Source organism: Salvelinus fontinalis, chromosome 34, assembly GCF_029448725.1.
Source record: "Salvelinus fontinalis isolate EN_2023a chromosome 34, ASM2944872v1, whole genome shotgun sequence".
Taxonomy (NCBI): domain Eukaryota; kingdom Metazoa; phylum Chordata; class Actinopteri; order Salmoniformes; family Salmonidae; genus Salvelinus; species Salvelinus fontinalis.
Window position 1 is genome coordinate 19,639,488 of NC_074698.1, and position 15,066 is coordinate 19,654,553.

At 42.4% G+C, this 15,066-nt stretch overlaps 2 protein-coding genes across 4 annotated transcripts; one reads left to right on the plus strand and one right to left on the minus strand.

Annotated features, from left to right (window-relative positions):
• Window positions 1-5,428: 5,428 nt before the first annotated feature.
• LOC129833425 (sesquipedalian-1-like) lies at window positions 5,429-11,746 on the minus strand. Of its 3 annotated transcripts, XM_055898021.1 has the most exons (4): window positions 9,828-11,493; window positions 9,464-9,572; window positions 8,772-9,078; window positions 5,429-8,667 (listed from the first exon to the last, which is right to left on the minus strand). In XM_055898021.1, the coding sequence occupies exons 2-4, from the start codon at window positions 9,542-9,544 to the stop codon at window positions 8,228-8,230; spliced, it is 828 nt and encodes a 275-aa protein (XP_055753996.1). In that variant the 5' UTR covers window positions 9,545-9,572; window positions 9,828-11,493; the 3' UTR covers window positions 5,429-8,227. The 3 variants fall into 3 exon arrangements, with proteins under 3 accessions (XP_055753996.1, XP_055753995.1, XP_055753997.1); XM_055898020.1 differs by adding an exon at window positions 11,513-11,746 and having other exon boundaries at window positions 8,772-9,943; XM_055898022.1 differs by having other exon boundaries at window positions 9,464-11,493.
• LOC129833424 (CD2 antigen cytoplasmic tail-binding protein 2-like) lies at window positions 11,745-14,697 on the plus strand. Its single transcript, XM_055898019.1, has 7 exons — window positions 11,745-11,839; window positions 12,348-12,423; window positions 12,633-12,765; window positions 13,096-13,253; window positions 13,337-13,916; window positions 14,036-14,121; window positions 14,369-14,697. The coding sequence occupies exons 2-7, from the start codon at window positions 12,349-12,351 to the stop codon at window positions 14,477-14,479; spliced, it is 1,143 nt and encodes a 380-aa protein (XP_055753994.1). The 5' UTR covers window positions 11,745-11,839; window position 12,348; the 3' UTR covers window positions 14,480-14,697.
• The last annotated feature ends 369 nt before the right edge of the window (window positions 14,698-15,066 follow it).

Sequence of the window (15,066 nt, forward strand, 5' to 3'; positions counted from 1 at the left end):
ACGCCCTGACCTGAGAGATCCTTTTTATGTCTCTATTTGGTTTGGTCAGGGTGTGATTTGGGGTGGGTATTCTATGTTCTTTAGTTCTATTATTTGTATTTCTGTTTTGGCCGGGTAGGGTTCTCAATCAGGGACAGCTGTCTATCGTTGTCTCTGATTGAGAACCATACTTAGGTAGCCCTTTTTTCCACCTGTCTTTGTGGGAGGTTAACTTTGTTTGTGGCACATAGCCCTTTAGCTTCACGGTTGTTTTGGATTGTTTATTGTTTTGTCGGCGTCATATAAATAAGGGAATATGTACGCTCACCACGCTGCACTTTGGTCTACTTCTGTTGACGGCCGTGACAAATTCAATGTTTCATTAAATAATAATAATAAAACAAATAATATTAATATATATATACATATGTATATATATATATACAGTGCATTCGGAAAGTATTCAAACCCCATGACAGCTTTATTCTAAAATGGATTACATTCATTTCCCCCCCTCATAAATCTACACACAATACCCCATAATGACAAAGCGAATAACAAAAATTGTTGTTGAAATTTTAGCAAATGTATTAAAACATATATTTTTAAATACCTTATAAGTATTCAGACCCTTTGCTATGAGACTCAAAATTGAGCTCAGGTGCATCCTGTTTCCATTGATCATCCTTGAGATGTTTCTACAACTTGGAGTCCACCTGTGTTAAATTCAATTGATTGGACAAGATTTGGAAAGCAACACACCTGTCTATATAAGTTCCCATAGTTGACAGTGCATGTCAGAGAAAAAACCAAGCCATGAGGTTGAAGGAACTGTCCGTAGAGCTCAGAGACAAGACTGCGTCGAAGCACAGATCTGGGGAAGGGTACCAAAAAATTCTGCAGCATTGACGGTCCCCAAGAACACAGTGGCCTCCTTTATTCTTAAATGGAAGAAGTTTGGAACCACCAAGACTCTTCCTAGAGCTGGCTGCCAATGAGCAATCGGGGGAGAAGGGCCTTGGTCAGGGAGATGACCAAGAACCCGATAGTCCCTCTGACAGAGCTCCAGAATTCCTCTGTGGAGATGGGAGAACCTTCCAGAAGGACAACCATCTCTGCAGCACTCCACCAATCAGGCCTTTATGGTAGAGTGGCCAGACAGAAGCCACTGCTCAGTAAAAGACACATGACATCCCGCTTGGAGTTTGCCAAAAGGCACCTAAAGGACTCTCAGACCATGAGAAACAAGATTCTCTGGTCTGATGAAACCAAGATTGAACTCTTCGGCCTGAATGCCAAGCGTCACGTCTGGAGGAAAGACCAAGACTACGCAGGTGTGGCTTCGGGACAAGATTCTGAATTTCCTTGAGTGGCCCAGACAGAGCCCAGACTTAAACCCAATCAAACATCTCTGGAGAGACCTGAAAATAGCTGTGCAGTGACACTCCCCATCCAACCTGACAGAGCTTGAGAGGATCTGCAGAGAAGAATGGGAAACTCCAAATACAGGTGTGCCAAGCTTGTTGGGTCATACCCAAGAAGACTCGAATTTAACGGCAGCCTTCCTCCTCTTCGTCTGAAGAGGAGGTGTAGCAGGGATCGGACCAAGACGCAGCGTAGTTCGTGTTCAACATGTTTAATAAAAGACGATAAACGTGAACACTATACAAATACAAAATAACAAACGTGGCAAAACCAAAACAGTCCTATCTGGTGCAAAGAACACAAAGACAGAAGACAACCACCCACAAACCCCAACACAAAACAAGCTACCTAAATATGGTTCCCAATCAGAGACAATGACTAACACCTGCCTCTGATTGAGAACCATATCAGGCCATACATAGAAACGGACAAACTAGACACACAACATAGAATGCCCACCCAGCTCATATCCTGACCAACACTAAAACAAGGAAAACACAAAAGAACTATGGTCAGAACGTGACATCGAAGCTGTAATCACTGCCAAAGGTGCTTCAACAAAGTACTGAGTAAGGGTCAGAATACTTGATTGATGAGGCTATAATTAAAAAAAAATTTTTTTTAGAGTAAGGCTGTAATGTAACAGAATGTGAAAAAAGTCAAGGGCTCTGAATACTTTCTCAATACAGTACCAGTCAGGAGTTTGGACACACCTACTCATTCCAGTGTTATTCTTTATTTTTACTATTTTCTACATTGTAGAATAATAGTGAAGACATCAACACTATGAAATAACACATATGGAATTATGTAGTAACCAAATAAGTGTTAAACAAATCAAAATATATTTTATATTTGTAATTCTTCAAAGTAGCCACCCTTTGCCTTGATGACAGTTTTGCACACTCTTGGCATTATATAATTATGTAGAAAATAAAGGAAAAACCCTTGAATGAGTAGGTGTGTCCAAACTTTTGACTGGTTATATATACAGTGGGGAGAACAAGTATTTGAAACACTGCCGATCTTGCAGGTTTTCCTACTTACAAAGCATGTAGAGGTCTGTAATTTTTATCATAGGTACACTTCAACTGTGAGAAATGGAATCTAAAACAACATTGTATGATTTTTAAGTAATTAATTTGCATTTTATTGCATGACATAAGTATTTGATCACCTACCAACCAGTAAGAATTCCGGCTCTCACAGACCTGTTAGTTTTTCTTTACGAAGCCCTCCTGTTCTCCACTCATTACCTGTATTAACTGCACCTGTTTGAACTCGTTACCTGTATAAAAGAGACCTGTCCACACACTCAATCAAACAGACTCCAACCTCTCCACAATGGCCAAGACCAGAGAGCTGTGTAAGGACATCAGGGATAAAATTGTAGACCTGCACAAGGCTGGGATGGGCTACAGGACAATAGGCAAGCAGCTTGGTGAGAAGGCAACAACTGTTGGCGCAATTTTTAGAAAATGAAAGAAGTTCAAGATGACGGTCAATCACCCTCGGTCTGGGGCTCCATGCAAGATCTCACCTCGTGGGGCATCAATGATTATGAGGAAGGTGAGGGATCAGCCCAGAACTACACGGCAGGACCTGGTCAATGACCTGAAGAGAGCTGGGACCACAATCTCAAAGAAAACCATTAGTAACACACTACGCCGTCATGGATTAAAATCCTGCAGCGCACGCAAGGTCCCCCTGCTCAAGCCAGCACATGTCCAGGCCCGTCTGAAGTTTGCCAATGACCAGCTGGATGATCCAGAGGAGGAATGGGAGAAGGTCATGTGGTCTGATAAGACAAAAATAGAGCTTTTTGGTCTAAACTCCACTCGCTGTGTTTGGAGGAAGAAGAAGGATGAGTACAACCCCAAGAACACCATCCCAACCGTGAAGAATGGAGGTGGAAACATCATTCTTTGGGGATGCTTTTCTGCAAAGGGGACAGGACGACTGCACCGTATTGAGGGGAGGATGGATGGGGCCATGTATCGCAAGATCTTGGCCAACAACCTCCTTTTCTCAGTAAGAGCATTGAAGATGGGTCGTGGCTGGGTATTCCAGCATGATAACGACCTGAAACACACAGCCAGGGCAACTAAGGAGTGGCTCCGTAAGAAGCATCTCAAGGTCCTGGAGTGGCCTAGCCAGTCTCCAGACCTGAACCCAATAGAAAATCTTTGGAGGGAGCTGAAAGTCCGTATTGCCCAGCGACAGCCCCGAAACCTGAAGGATCTGGAGAAGGTCTGTATGGAGGAGTGGGCCAAAATCCCTGCTGCAGTGTGTGCAAACCTGGTCAAGAACTACAGGAAACGTATGATCTCTGTAATTGCAAACAAAGGTTTCTGTACCAAATATTAAGTTCTGCTTTTCTGATGTATCAAATACTTAGGTCATGCAATAAAATGCAAATTAATTACTTAAAAATCATACAATGTGATTTTCTGGATTTTTGTTTTAGATCCCGTCTCTCACAGTTGAAGTGTACCTATGATAACAATTACAGACCTCTACATGCTTTGTAAGTAGGAAAACCTGCAACATCGGCAGTGTATCAAATACTTGTTCTCCCCACTGTATATACTGTATCACAGTTGGTCGTGGCACCTTAATTGGGGAGGACGGGCTTGTGGTAATGGCTGGAGCGGATTTAATGGAATGGTATCTAACGCATGGTTTCCATGTGTTTGATGCCCTTCCATTCGTGCCGTTCCAGCCATTATTATGAGCCATCCAACCCTCAGCAGCATCCTGTGTAATGTGTGTATATATACAGTATTTTATTATTTGATGGAACATTGAATTTTGCCTTTTGCTATTAGCCCATAGAAACGTATTGAATAACATATTCATACATGGCAAAAAAAGGAAGCGTGTTTTAAAGTGTCTGTCCTATATCTGAGAGATACAAGAAAGCTCAGGAAATTACTTTCAAACGAAAAGTAATTTCGTTAGGCTTGTGGGTGTCGTAGAGCCAAACAACGATTTGTAGGTGTTCATGAGACTCACAGCTTTCGATGGTGGGGTAATATTAATTGGATGCTGCAGACATTTTTGCAAGAAGACTGAAAAACACCGCTGTGGCACCGCCCCTTTCCACTGCAGATACAGAAGGCCGACATCAGCGAATGCGATGGATTGGAGATGCAGCCCATCCCAAAACAATTCAGATATCTCAAGCTTAAACATTTTATTTTATTTTTATTTTGCTAATTTGATTAGCACAAGGGTCCCGTTAAGAGGTTTCACCATCAGTGGCAGGAGTGCTAAAGAAACTATACTCCCTAAAACCAACCTCAGGTTGTTTACCTTTGACAAAAACCCAAGAATCTTCAGGCACTGTTAACTTCTGACCAATGCCCTTTTGTCTCCTTGGTTTTATTAGGGATCCTACTTTAGTGATGCACACACTTTCATTTGTTTTCATAGTGCCACACACAGAAAGCCAGACAGCCCCCCCACACAGTTTTGTATTGCTATCCTTCTGGTGACCAAAGAATTGATTCCCATCATAAATCCTATTTACCCTAACCATAACCCTAACTTTATTCCTAAACCCCTAACCTTAAACCTATATCAAACCATAACTCCTAACCTTAATTGTAACCCTAACCCCAATTGTAACCCTAACCCAAAACCTAACCCGTATGCCCAAAATAGCATTTTTCCTTGTGGACTCAGAAGGATAGTTAAACAAAAACACACACACAGCTCTCTCTCCCTCAAGTGCTCCACTCCTAATGCCATGTTGGAGTGGATCATAGGGAGGGGGACTGAGGGTGCAGGAGGAGCTCTTAGGAGAATATATATGAGGGACAGCTGAGAAAGACCAAAATAGCAAAGGAAACTTTTCTGCCCCCCCCCCCTCCCACTCATCATCAATTTTAAAACTGTCCATCCATAGTTCATCCACTCATCTAGTTGTTTATATATATTCCAGTCTGGTGTCTTTGATTTATTTTATTTTAAACGACTTAAACCCAAAGTGCCGCTAGACAGATGAGAAGCTTCCCCCGGTTGTCTGTGTTGTTCTATGACCTCTGATCTGCCTTGTTATTGCCATGGTAAAGTGTAAAGTAAAGTCATTTTTAATTATCCTTTAGTTTATTTAACCAGGGAAGTTACATTCAAGGATGCTTGGTCATATGGTGAACCATACATTATCTACACACATTTCCGTAACAGGACCCCATACTTCCTTATATAGAGTGCACATAGCCTACTTTATTATAAGACAGGTTACTATGGGTGTTCAATGTCGGTCTTGGAGGGCCAAAATACTTCTGGCTTTTATCCTCTCCTTCTAATAAGGGACTAATTCAGACCTGGGACACCAGGTGAGTGCGATTAACTACCAGGTAGAAATGAAGTGTTTCGGCCTCCAGGACCGGAATTGAACAGCCCTGAGTTACACCTTACGGCTTGTTTATATCCTGTCACAGTGTGAGGAGGTGTTAATATACAGATGCATGTGCATGCGCTCCCCTGGACAAATCTATCACATTCTAGATGATTGGTATGAATTTCTGGTATGTGGTGAAGCCAAAGTCTCATCTTCGAGACGCACATAGAAAACCACTTTCACACTTCAACTTAAAAGTTTCAACTTTTAGCTGACACTCTTACCCAGAGCAAATATGGATGCGAGCCTTGCTCAAGGGCACATTCACAGATTTTTCACCTAGTCAGCTCAGGGATTCGAATCAGCAACCTTTGGGTTATTGGCCCAATGCTCTTTACCGCTAGGATACCTGCCACAATGTGCGAACTTCAGTTTGATCCGTTGATCTGATATTCTTAAATATGTAACTTGTTTATTTTACCACTGGTGTCTCACTAGTGTACATTATATTAATCCTCATATATCCTTATCTCAGAACCCAGATCCAAATCTCACATCTGTCATGAGACTACATTGGTCCTGTTAATATTAGCTCACTTTTCATCTCTTGGTTTTTCAACTGAATGTGTTACATGTTGGCTGGTGGATGGATGTCCCATCAGGGCAATACCAGAGAGGGCTCTTTGTTACTAATGTCTCTCTCCATAACAATATTATGATTGAATTAAACTGAGTCTTGTCACACTTTTTAATCAGTGCACATTAATGGTTTAATTCACAGCTAGTGTTTGTAGCACCCTCTGGTGGTACAGCATGGTTGAGCTGCATCAACCTTTGTGAGCACTAAAGTTGCTTAAAAATAATGGATACATTTTTAACATGAAGGATATACAAGTAATTATATAGTAATGCACTGTAACTTATTTTGTTAAACAGGGATGTGAAGCCTTTACTTGACAGTGTGTAACAACACATCAACATATATGATGTTTTTTTTTTTTTTTTTGTAATTTTATCCCCTTTTCTCCCCAATTTTCGTGGTATCCAATCGATAGTAATTACTATCTTGTCTCATCGCTACAACTCCCGTACGGGCTCGGGAGAGACGAAGGTCGAAAGCCACGCATCCTCCGAAGCACAACCCAACCAAGCCGCACTGCTTCTTTAACACAGCGCGCCTCCAACCCGGAAGCCAGCCGCACCAATGTGTCGGAGGAAACACCGTGCACCTGGCCCCCTTGGTTAGCGCGCACTGCGCCCAGCCCGCCACAGGAGTCGCTGGAGCGCGATGAGACAAGGAAATCCCTACCGGCCAAACCCTCCCTAACCCGGACGACGCTAGCCCAATTGTGCGTCGCCCCACGGACAATATATATGATGTTTAACACATCACAAGGATGTTTTTACGTTTTACATTTTAGTCATTCAGCAGACGCTCTTATCCAGAGCTACACTCATCTTAAGATAGCAAGGTGGGACAACCACACATCACAGGCATATAAAGTACATATTTCCTCAATAACATAGCTATCAGTAGAAGCAGAGCTGGAAGGGGGGGTCAAGCACTGATGAAGTGCTGCTGTTTTTTTGGGGGGGGGTCGAGGTGAGGATACTGTTTATTTAAGTTACTGTTTAAGAGGTAGGGTTTCAGATGTTTGCGGAAAATGGGCAGGGACTGCTGTCCTAGCTTCAGAGGGAAGCTGGTTCCACCGCTGTGGTGCCAGGGCTGATCGGGAGCTGCCCTCCTGTAGGGGTGGGATGGCCATGAGACCTGAGGTGGCAGAACGGAGTGCTAGGGTTGGGGTGTAGGTTTTGAGCATAGCCTGAAGGTAGAGAGGGGCAGTTTATCTTGCTATTCCGTAGGTAAGCACAATGGTCTTATAGTGGATGCGAGCTTCGACTGGAAGCTCTTTGCTTCAATATTGCATAACTACCCTGATTGCTGACAGAAAGTTAAGCTTCACACTCACCATCAATATTACCTAAAAAATATACCAGTGATTTTAATGATAATTTACAAACAGACAAACCCGTAGTAGTGCCAGTACTCTGAAATAAGAAAGTGACTATTATTTGAGGAACTAGAGTGTTTAAGAGGAACCAGTCACCTGTGTATACAGCATGAGCTGATTATATTCCTAAAACCTAACGTAGCAGGCGGAAAAGAAACAGCCGTGCAGAGTTCCCACATCAGGGCTGTATCCCTGAGAACCGGATGCATCCGGTTGTTTGCAACACCACTAAGGGTGATAGTCTTATGAGTTTGATGATGAGTCTCTGCTTTGTGACATTCTGAGGGTCATCATCAACCTCATAGGACTATAATCCCATCATGATGTATACACAGGTGACTAGTTCTTCTTTAATGCTCTAGTTCCTCAAATTATAAAGTCACTTTCTTATTTCAGATTACTGGCATTCACACCAAAGTCCTCATCAAAATAACCAGAGTGGTGACTGTCTGATCTCTGTGGGTCAGTGTTCACTTAGGTCAATGAGATCCTCCTCAAGGTGCTCCTCTTCCTCCTGCCTCCTCCTCAGCCAATCAGCTCTCAGCTGCTTCACCTCCTCTCCATAGTAATCATGTAGCTTGGTGAAATCCTCTAGAGGATCAAAGTCCACTTGTGGCCATTCCCCATATGGTGGTGCTGGTCCATTTATCGGTGTGACATGTGCGTTTCTCTTGGGCCAATGCTTAGGGGACCTCTTATTGATCACGTTGCTGGGGATTGGAGGGGCTTGTAATAGATTACTGGCACTGTGGCTTCCCCCTTCTCTCCTCACTGGTCCTGGCACGAGGAAGGAGGAGGAGCATGAGTTCAGGTAAGTCATGGATTGGGTAAGGCACATTGAGCCTGGACCAGTCACAGTGGTTCGTTGATGGGATTTAGCAGGGCCAGCTTGGCGTTTAGCCTCTGCTTAGTGACAAAAGAATACAGGTTGAGAGGCAGGAAAGGAACACATATTTTTGAAGCATGAATACAACAATACAAACACCACACTTTCTCCATACACTCACCTTCGTACTGCTTCCCCAGGTCTCTGACCAGCAGTGAAAGGTAGCAGTGGCTGGCTGTGAGCAGGGCTTTGACCCAGCTCTCCTGGCCCAGCTGGTCCTCAGCAGCAAGCTTGTAGGTTTTCAGTCCTGAACCTCTGAACACCATGGAGAAGGCAAACAGTCCTCCCTCAGACTCACAGCGTTGGACAGCACAGCCCTCTAGGACAATAACCCCCAGCAGGTGTCGATCTGCCGGACGCTCCTGGTAGAACAGCAGATTGGCTTTCAGGACAAACCAGCGCCTCTGGTAGGAGGAGGTCCTCTCTTTCTGATGAGGTATATGTAAGAGGAGGATGCCAGGGTGGTGGGGTGAAAGATGGAGAAAGAGTAGGTTACAATATTTTTGATGAAGGGAAGTTGTAAAGAGTGAGAATAGATACAGAGATAAATATAGAGATAATTTTACCCAAATGAGTGCCATTATACAAGCCCTCTATTTCAATGTTCTATTTATGTCAGTGATATATCAATGGGGGGGTTGACATTGATAATAATAAAGTAGCTTCAAATATCAAATATCAGTTGAGACATAATTATTATTAGGCAGGGAAAAGCAAAAGGCCAAGAGGAGACTGACTGTGTTATAACAGAATCTCACAGCATATTGATAATGTATTTTGGCTCTTGCTTATGTCTGTCAAGTTTTACAATACCTTTTTGTAGAGATATCCTTCTTTATCTATCGGTGAGGTGCAGGATAGGTAATGGGTTAAAATCTTCTCATGGATCTTCATTACAACGTTCTCCAACAAAGAGAGGATCCTTTAGAGGATGAAAGGCATCCTTGATAATATTAATCCAGCACCAGTAGTACAGACACATGACATTTGAGCCTTGTTTGTCTGTCATAATACCTCCTTTCTTTTTCACCAGTAAAGCAACATTGCCAGTAACCAGATGCCATCATCCTGTATTCAACTAGTCAATTCTTTATGACAATGATCTTAAATCTACACACAATTTCCATCTCTATCTCTTGCCAGTCTAGCAGAGGAGTAATGTGTCATCCAAGCTTACCTCTCAGGGTCACTCTCTATCCATCCAATTGTATATGTTTTAGATTTTCTTCCATAAACCTTCACTTGTTCCTCTCAGTCTAATTCCCACAGTAGTTTGTGTTCACCGCAACACATCTAGAATAAGACAATGTTTAAATATAAAGTTTCAGGTTACGAACACAGGTCCTCCCCTGGGTAATAGAGGACAAGTGTTGAAATATAAATAACTCAACCCACTTCCTGGAAACAAAACCCTGACACACAATATTCTCTCTCCCCTCTACGCTTAAATCCACACCTACTACCCAGATAGTATACATTGAGGGGGTGTTCTTCCTCACTTCCCTGTTCTGTGTAAAATGTTAAGTTAATTTCCTCAGTGATGCTTTAGAAAAAAGTCTTACTATATCAAATTGTATTAAATGTGTTCTTGAAGTTGATTAAATGTTCCTTACTTCCTCTGGTGATAGATTCATAACCAAGAATGAATCCTCTCATTAAGGCCTAGTTGGACCCTATAGCACCACTACATTAACATGAGTGGTAATGAGGGCCAGAGCCACATAAACAGAGTTTTATCAATGCAGTTTTTACCTATTGAAATGAAGCATTTTATGAACAAAAAAAAACAAAAAAGGACTTAAGAACAATGAGAGTTATTTGACCTCGACCAAGGGAAAACTTGTGCTGGCACTGAAATCGGGGGCAAACTACCTGCCCTCCAGGACACCTACACCACCCGATGTCACAGGAAGGCCATAAAGATCATCAAGGACAACAACCACCCAAGCCACTGCCTGTTCACCCCGCTATCATCCAGAAGGCGAGGTCAGTACAGGTGCATCAAAGCAGGGACCGAGAGACTGAAAAACAGCTTCTATCTCAAGGCCATCAGACTGTTAAACAGCCACCACTAACATTTAGTGTCCGCTGCCAACATACTGACTCAACTCCAGCCACTTTAATAATGGGAATTGATGGAAATTATGTAAAAATGTACCACTAGCCACTTTAAACAATGCCACTTAATATAATGTTTACATACCCTACATTACTCATCTCATATGTATATACTGTACTCTAAATCATCTACTGCATCTTGCCATCTTTATGTAATACATGTATCACTAGCCACTTTAAGTTTATATACCCTACATTATTCATCTCATATGTATATACTGTACTCTATACCATCTACTGCATCTTGCCTATGCCATTCTGTACCATCACTCATTCATATATCTTTATGTACATATTCTTTATCCCTTTACACTTGTGTGTATAAGGTAGTAGTTGTGGAATTGTTAGGTTAGATTACTTGTTGGTTATTACTGCATTGTCGGAACTAGAAGCACAAGCATTTCGCTACACTCGCATTAACATCTGCTAACCATGTGTATGTGACAAATAAAATTTGATTTGAAATCATGGAAGCCCAAAGATGATAAAAATACTATGATGCTTATGTAACAGTTTAACTTGAGTCCGTCCCCTCGCCCCGGGCGCGAACCAGGGACCCTCTTCACACATCAACAACAGTCACCCACGAAGCATCGTTACCCATCGCTCCAGAAAAGCCACGGCTCTTGCAACGCAAGGGGAACCACTACTTCAAGGTCTCAAAGCGAGTGCCGTCACCGATTGAAACGCTATTAGCGCGCACCACCGCTAACTAGCTAGCCATTTCACATCGGTTACACTTACCTGAACATGGTAACAACACATTGCTCCTAAGAAAAGGAGGGGTGTCATTAGCCTTCAATAAATTGGTCTCTAGAGGCAAATACCCCCCAAACACCAATGAAATGGCCTTGCATGGAGACAGATACGTTACATAACATTTAAACACTTCGAAACTAACACACTCTAAATACACCCCGTTCTGGTGCTGAACGTTTTGAATTGTTTAGAGAACATTTTGAGACCGTGACACCTCTTGAACACGCCGCAGATCTGTACGCTTCAGGTTCGACATCACTTCCTGTTTAGTTGAATGGCGCTTGCAGACTTTTCGTATCGATAGCTAGCGAGGTAGTTTTTGTTTTCCTTAGCTATCTGCATTTATATACATGTTGTATTTTTTGGTATTTTTAATTATCATTATCCATCCTCAGATGCATGCAAGGTGTTGTGAAGCTAGCTAACTTACGCCCCTTTAACGTTACTTACTAACTCTGCACGTGTCGTTGTTTGCTTGGTACCTGCTAGTACTGTAACGTTAGGCAGCTAGCAAAAAAAACTAATTTAGCTAGCTATAGCTGTAGTAGTCACACTATTGTGGAGATAATCGTATCACGTAAATTAACGTCACGTGGAATAGTGTAGTCGCTTAAATATTGATAACGTACTTATTCAAAAGCTTCAGTAAATGGTTAGCTCGCTAACGTTACTAGTTAAAGTTAGCTAGCGCAGTAATGTTAGTTAGCTAACGTTAGCTAAGAAGAGTGCTTCCATTTGATTCATTATAGTACAGTAATATATAGACATGTATACTACAAACATGTACATTTAGATTTGTTTTCTCTTCTGTCATCAACAGCATGTCAAAAAGGAAAGTCACGTTTGGGGACGGCGATGGTGGAGAGTTGTTGGATGAGGACGTTCCAAAGAAAAAGGTGCTGCCACAAACACTTGTTCTCAGATCTTAAGTACAATGCTACATAAATTTTTCACAGCATAGAGTGGGACATAAGAATTACATCTGACCAACACAAATATGCTTTTTTATGTAAGAATCTTTCAGTTACTTGTGTTAGCTAGAAGTATTTGTTTGTGTGTTTTCTATACTGACCAGTTTGCTTTATCTCACCTGGGATCTCGCCAGTTATGTGAGGACATGGTTGGGCCGGGCTCCAGGTTCAAGGGAAAACATTCTCTGGACAGTGACGAGGAGGACGAGGAAGAAGATGGAGATAAGAGCAGCAAATACAACATATTGGCCAGTGACGATGTGGAAGGTTTGTCTTATCAATTTGATTGTCTTCATAACTGAGACCTGGCCCTCCAGTTATTTAAAAGTAGACTCTGAGAAATGGCACCTGGATATTGGGATGAGTGAGACGCAAGACTTCCCTCACACAGTCACACATAGTATCTGCTCATGTGCACGGGTTCGCCTTACCCATTACAACGTGATAGTCACAGGACCAAATCAGCGGAGAAGTTGAGCGTTGCACTTCAACACTCTTAGCTGTTAGGCAAATTGATCCACTACGCTGTTTAGTTTTTGCATCTGTCATATCGCTGAGTCTACCTGTTAATGTCTAAAAGTGCATGTTTTGTTTTAGGTCAGGAGGGGGCAACAATTGACTGTGACGAGGGAGTTCCCATCACACCCTTTAACCTGGATGAGGAGATGCAAGAAGGGCACTTTGACTCTGAAGGAAACTACTACGTCAAAAAGGATGAGGAGATCAGGGACAACTGGCTTGACAACATTGACTGGGTAACTGTGTCTTTAGTTATTTGATTAGTTGTTCACTGCAGAAATGTCACACAGTGAAGTAATGTATTTGTCTCGCTCTTTAGGTGAAAATAAGAGAGCAACCTACTAAACGAAAGAAGAAAGGTCTGGCAGCCAAGCGGAGGAGGAGAGTGGGGGATGAAGATGAGGCAGAAGAAGAGAAACAGCGAGAGGAGAAGCAGGCAGACAGTGACGAAGAGCAAGACATGGAAGAAGAAAAGGAGCCAGTTGAGGACCCCCTGGCATCCTACAGCCAGCATCAGCTCACAGAGGCTCTGTTGGAGCTGCTATTACCCGGGGAGACTGTTGCCGCAGGGCTTCGCCGGCTTGGAGGCCTAGGTGGGCGTAAGAAGGGAAAGCAGAGGGAAGAGAACGGGAAAGCAGAAGAAACAAATAGGGATACCGAAAAACTGGACAGGCTCACGGCACTGGCAGACAGACTTGTTGGGAGTGGGGTGTTTGAAATATACCAGCAGACGTATGAAAAACTGGCCTACACACTGAAAGGGAAGAGCCAGCAGCAATCAGTGGGGAGGAGTAAAAATGGGGAGGAGGAAGAAGATGAGCTTGACATGTTTGCAGACAAAATTGACGAGAAGCACAGTGTCAAAGCTCCGGACAAAGAGGATCAGGATGATGAGACGGGTTAGTGAGAGTAAATTGGTTTGCGGTCAGCTGGTTCCAAACCATTTACACTACTATTACAGGTGCAATTTTTGTTGACTTTTGAGATGTATGTGTAAACATATTTTGTTTGTCTTAAGTGAGTGATGAGGTGATGTGGGAGTATAAATGGGACACAGAGGAGAATTCTGAACTCTACGGCCCCTTCAGCAGTCAGCAGATGCAGGTTTGAATTGTCTCTATTTTCTATTACAGTATAATGGACAATACATTAAGGGCAGTAGTATCTGCACTTTTGCTCTAGTAACTGTCCTAGGGGTAGGAACATCAACAGTACCTGCCATTCTGCTACTGGTCTGTTTTTCTGGTGGTCACGGTTTATTTTCCTTCTTCCCTTATGATCCTGTACCTGGTTATACTTGATTAGGCCAGGCCGGTTCTGTCCAGTAATCCCTATTTTCTGTCTCTTTCAGGGCTGGGTGGATGAGGGCTTTTTCAAAGATGGTGTTTACTGCAGGAGGATTGAACAGGGAAGCGCTCAGTTCTACAATTCCAAGAGACTAGACTTTGATCTTTACACATGACCATGATCAGTTCTTGACTAATAATGTTATGTATTATGTTGTTTCATGTGGACCCCAGGAAGAGTAGCTGCTGCGTTTGCAGTGGCTAATGGGGATCCTAATAAATACCAATGACAGTCTCTCGCTCGCTCACACACACACACATCCAAATTCTCTGTTATCTGATCTCTTATTGTATGTAGCCTTCCTGTTTTAAAAATAAACAAATTGGTATTTTATATTGTCTATTTCTTGTCTGCTGCTAAGCCTACAAGCAAGGTCTTGAAACATTGCTAAATCATTTTACTAAATATTTTTGGCGTTTCTATATAGTACACAGTGTTACAACATTGGTTTAAAGAGCAATTAGACAAATTTACTAAAATAATATTTTTTATTAGACTGGCTTCTGAACCAGCTAATTTCCGGCTTTCTGATTGGTTCAAATGTACATCACTCGAGGACAACGACTGCTTTCTGACTTCTGTTGGCCATCCTTACCAAACAAGATCCCTTCACTAGAATGCAGTTGGTTGAGAGACGTTTATAGCTTTCCTTCATTGGTTAGATTTTCTGGAGGGATTTCTACAATGTGAAAGCTTCCCTCT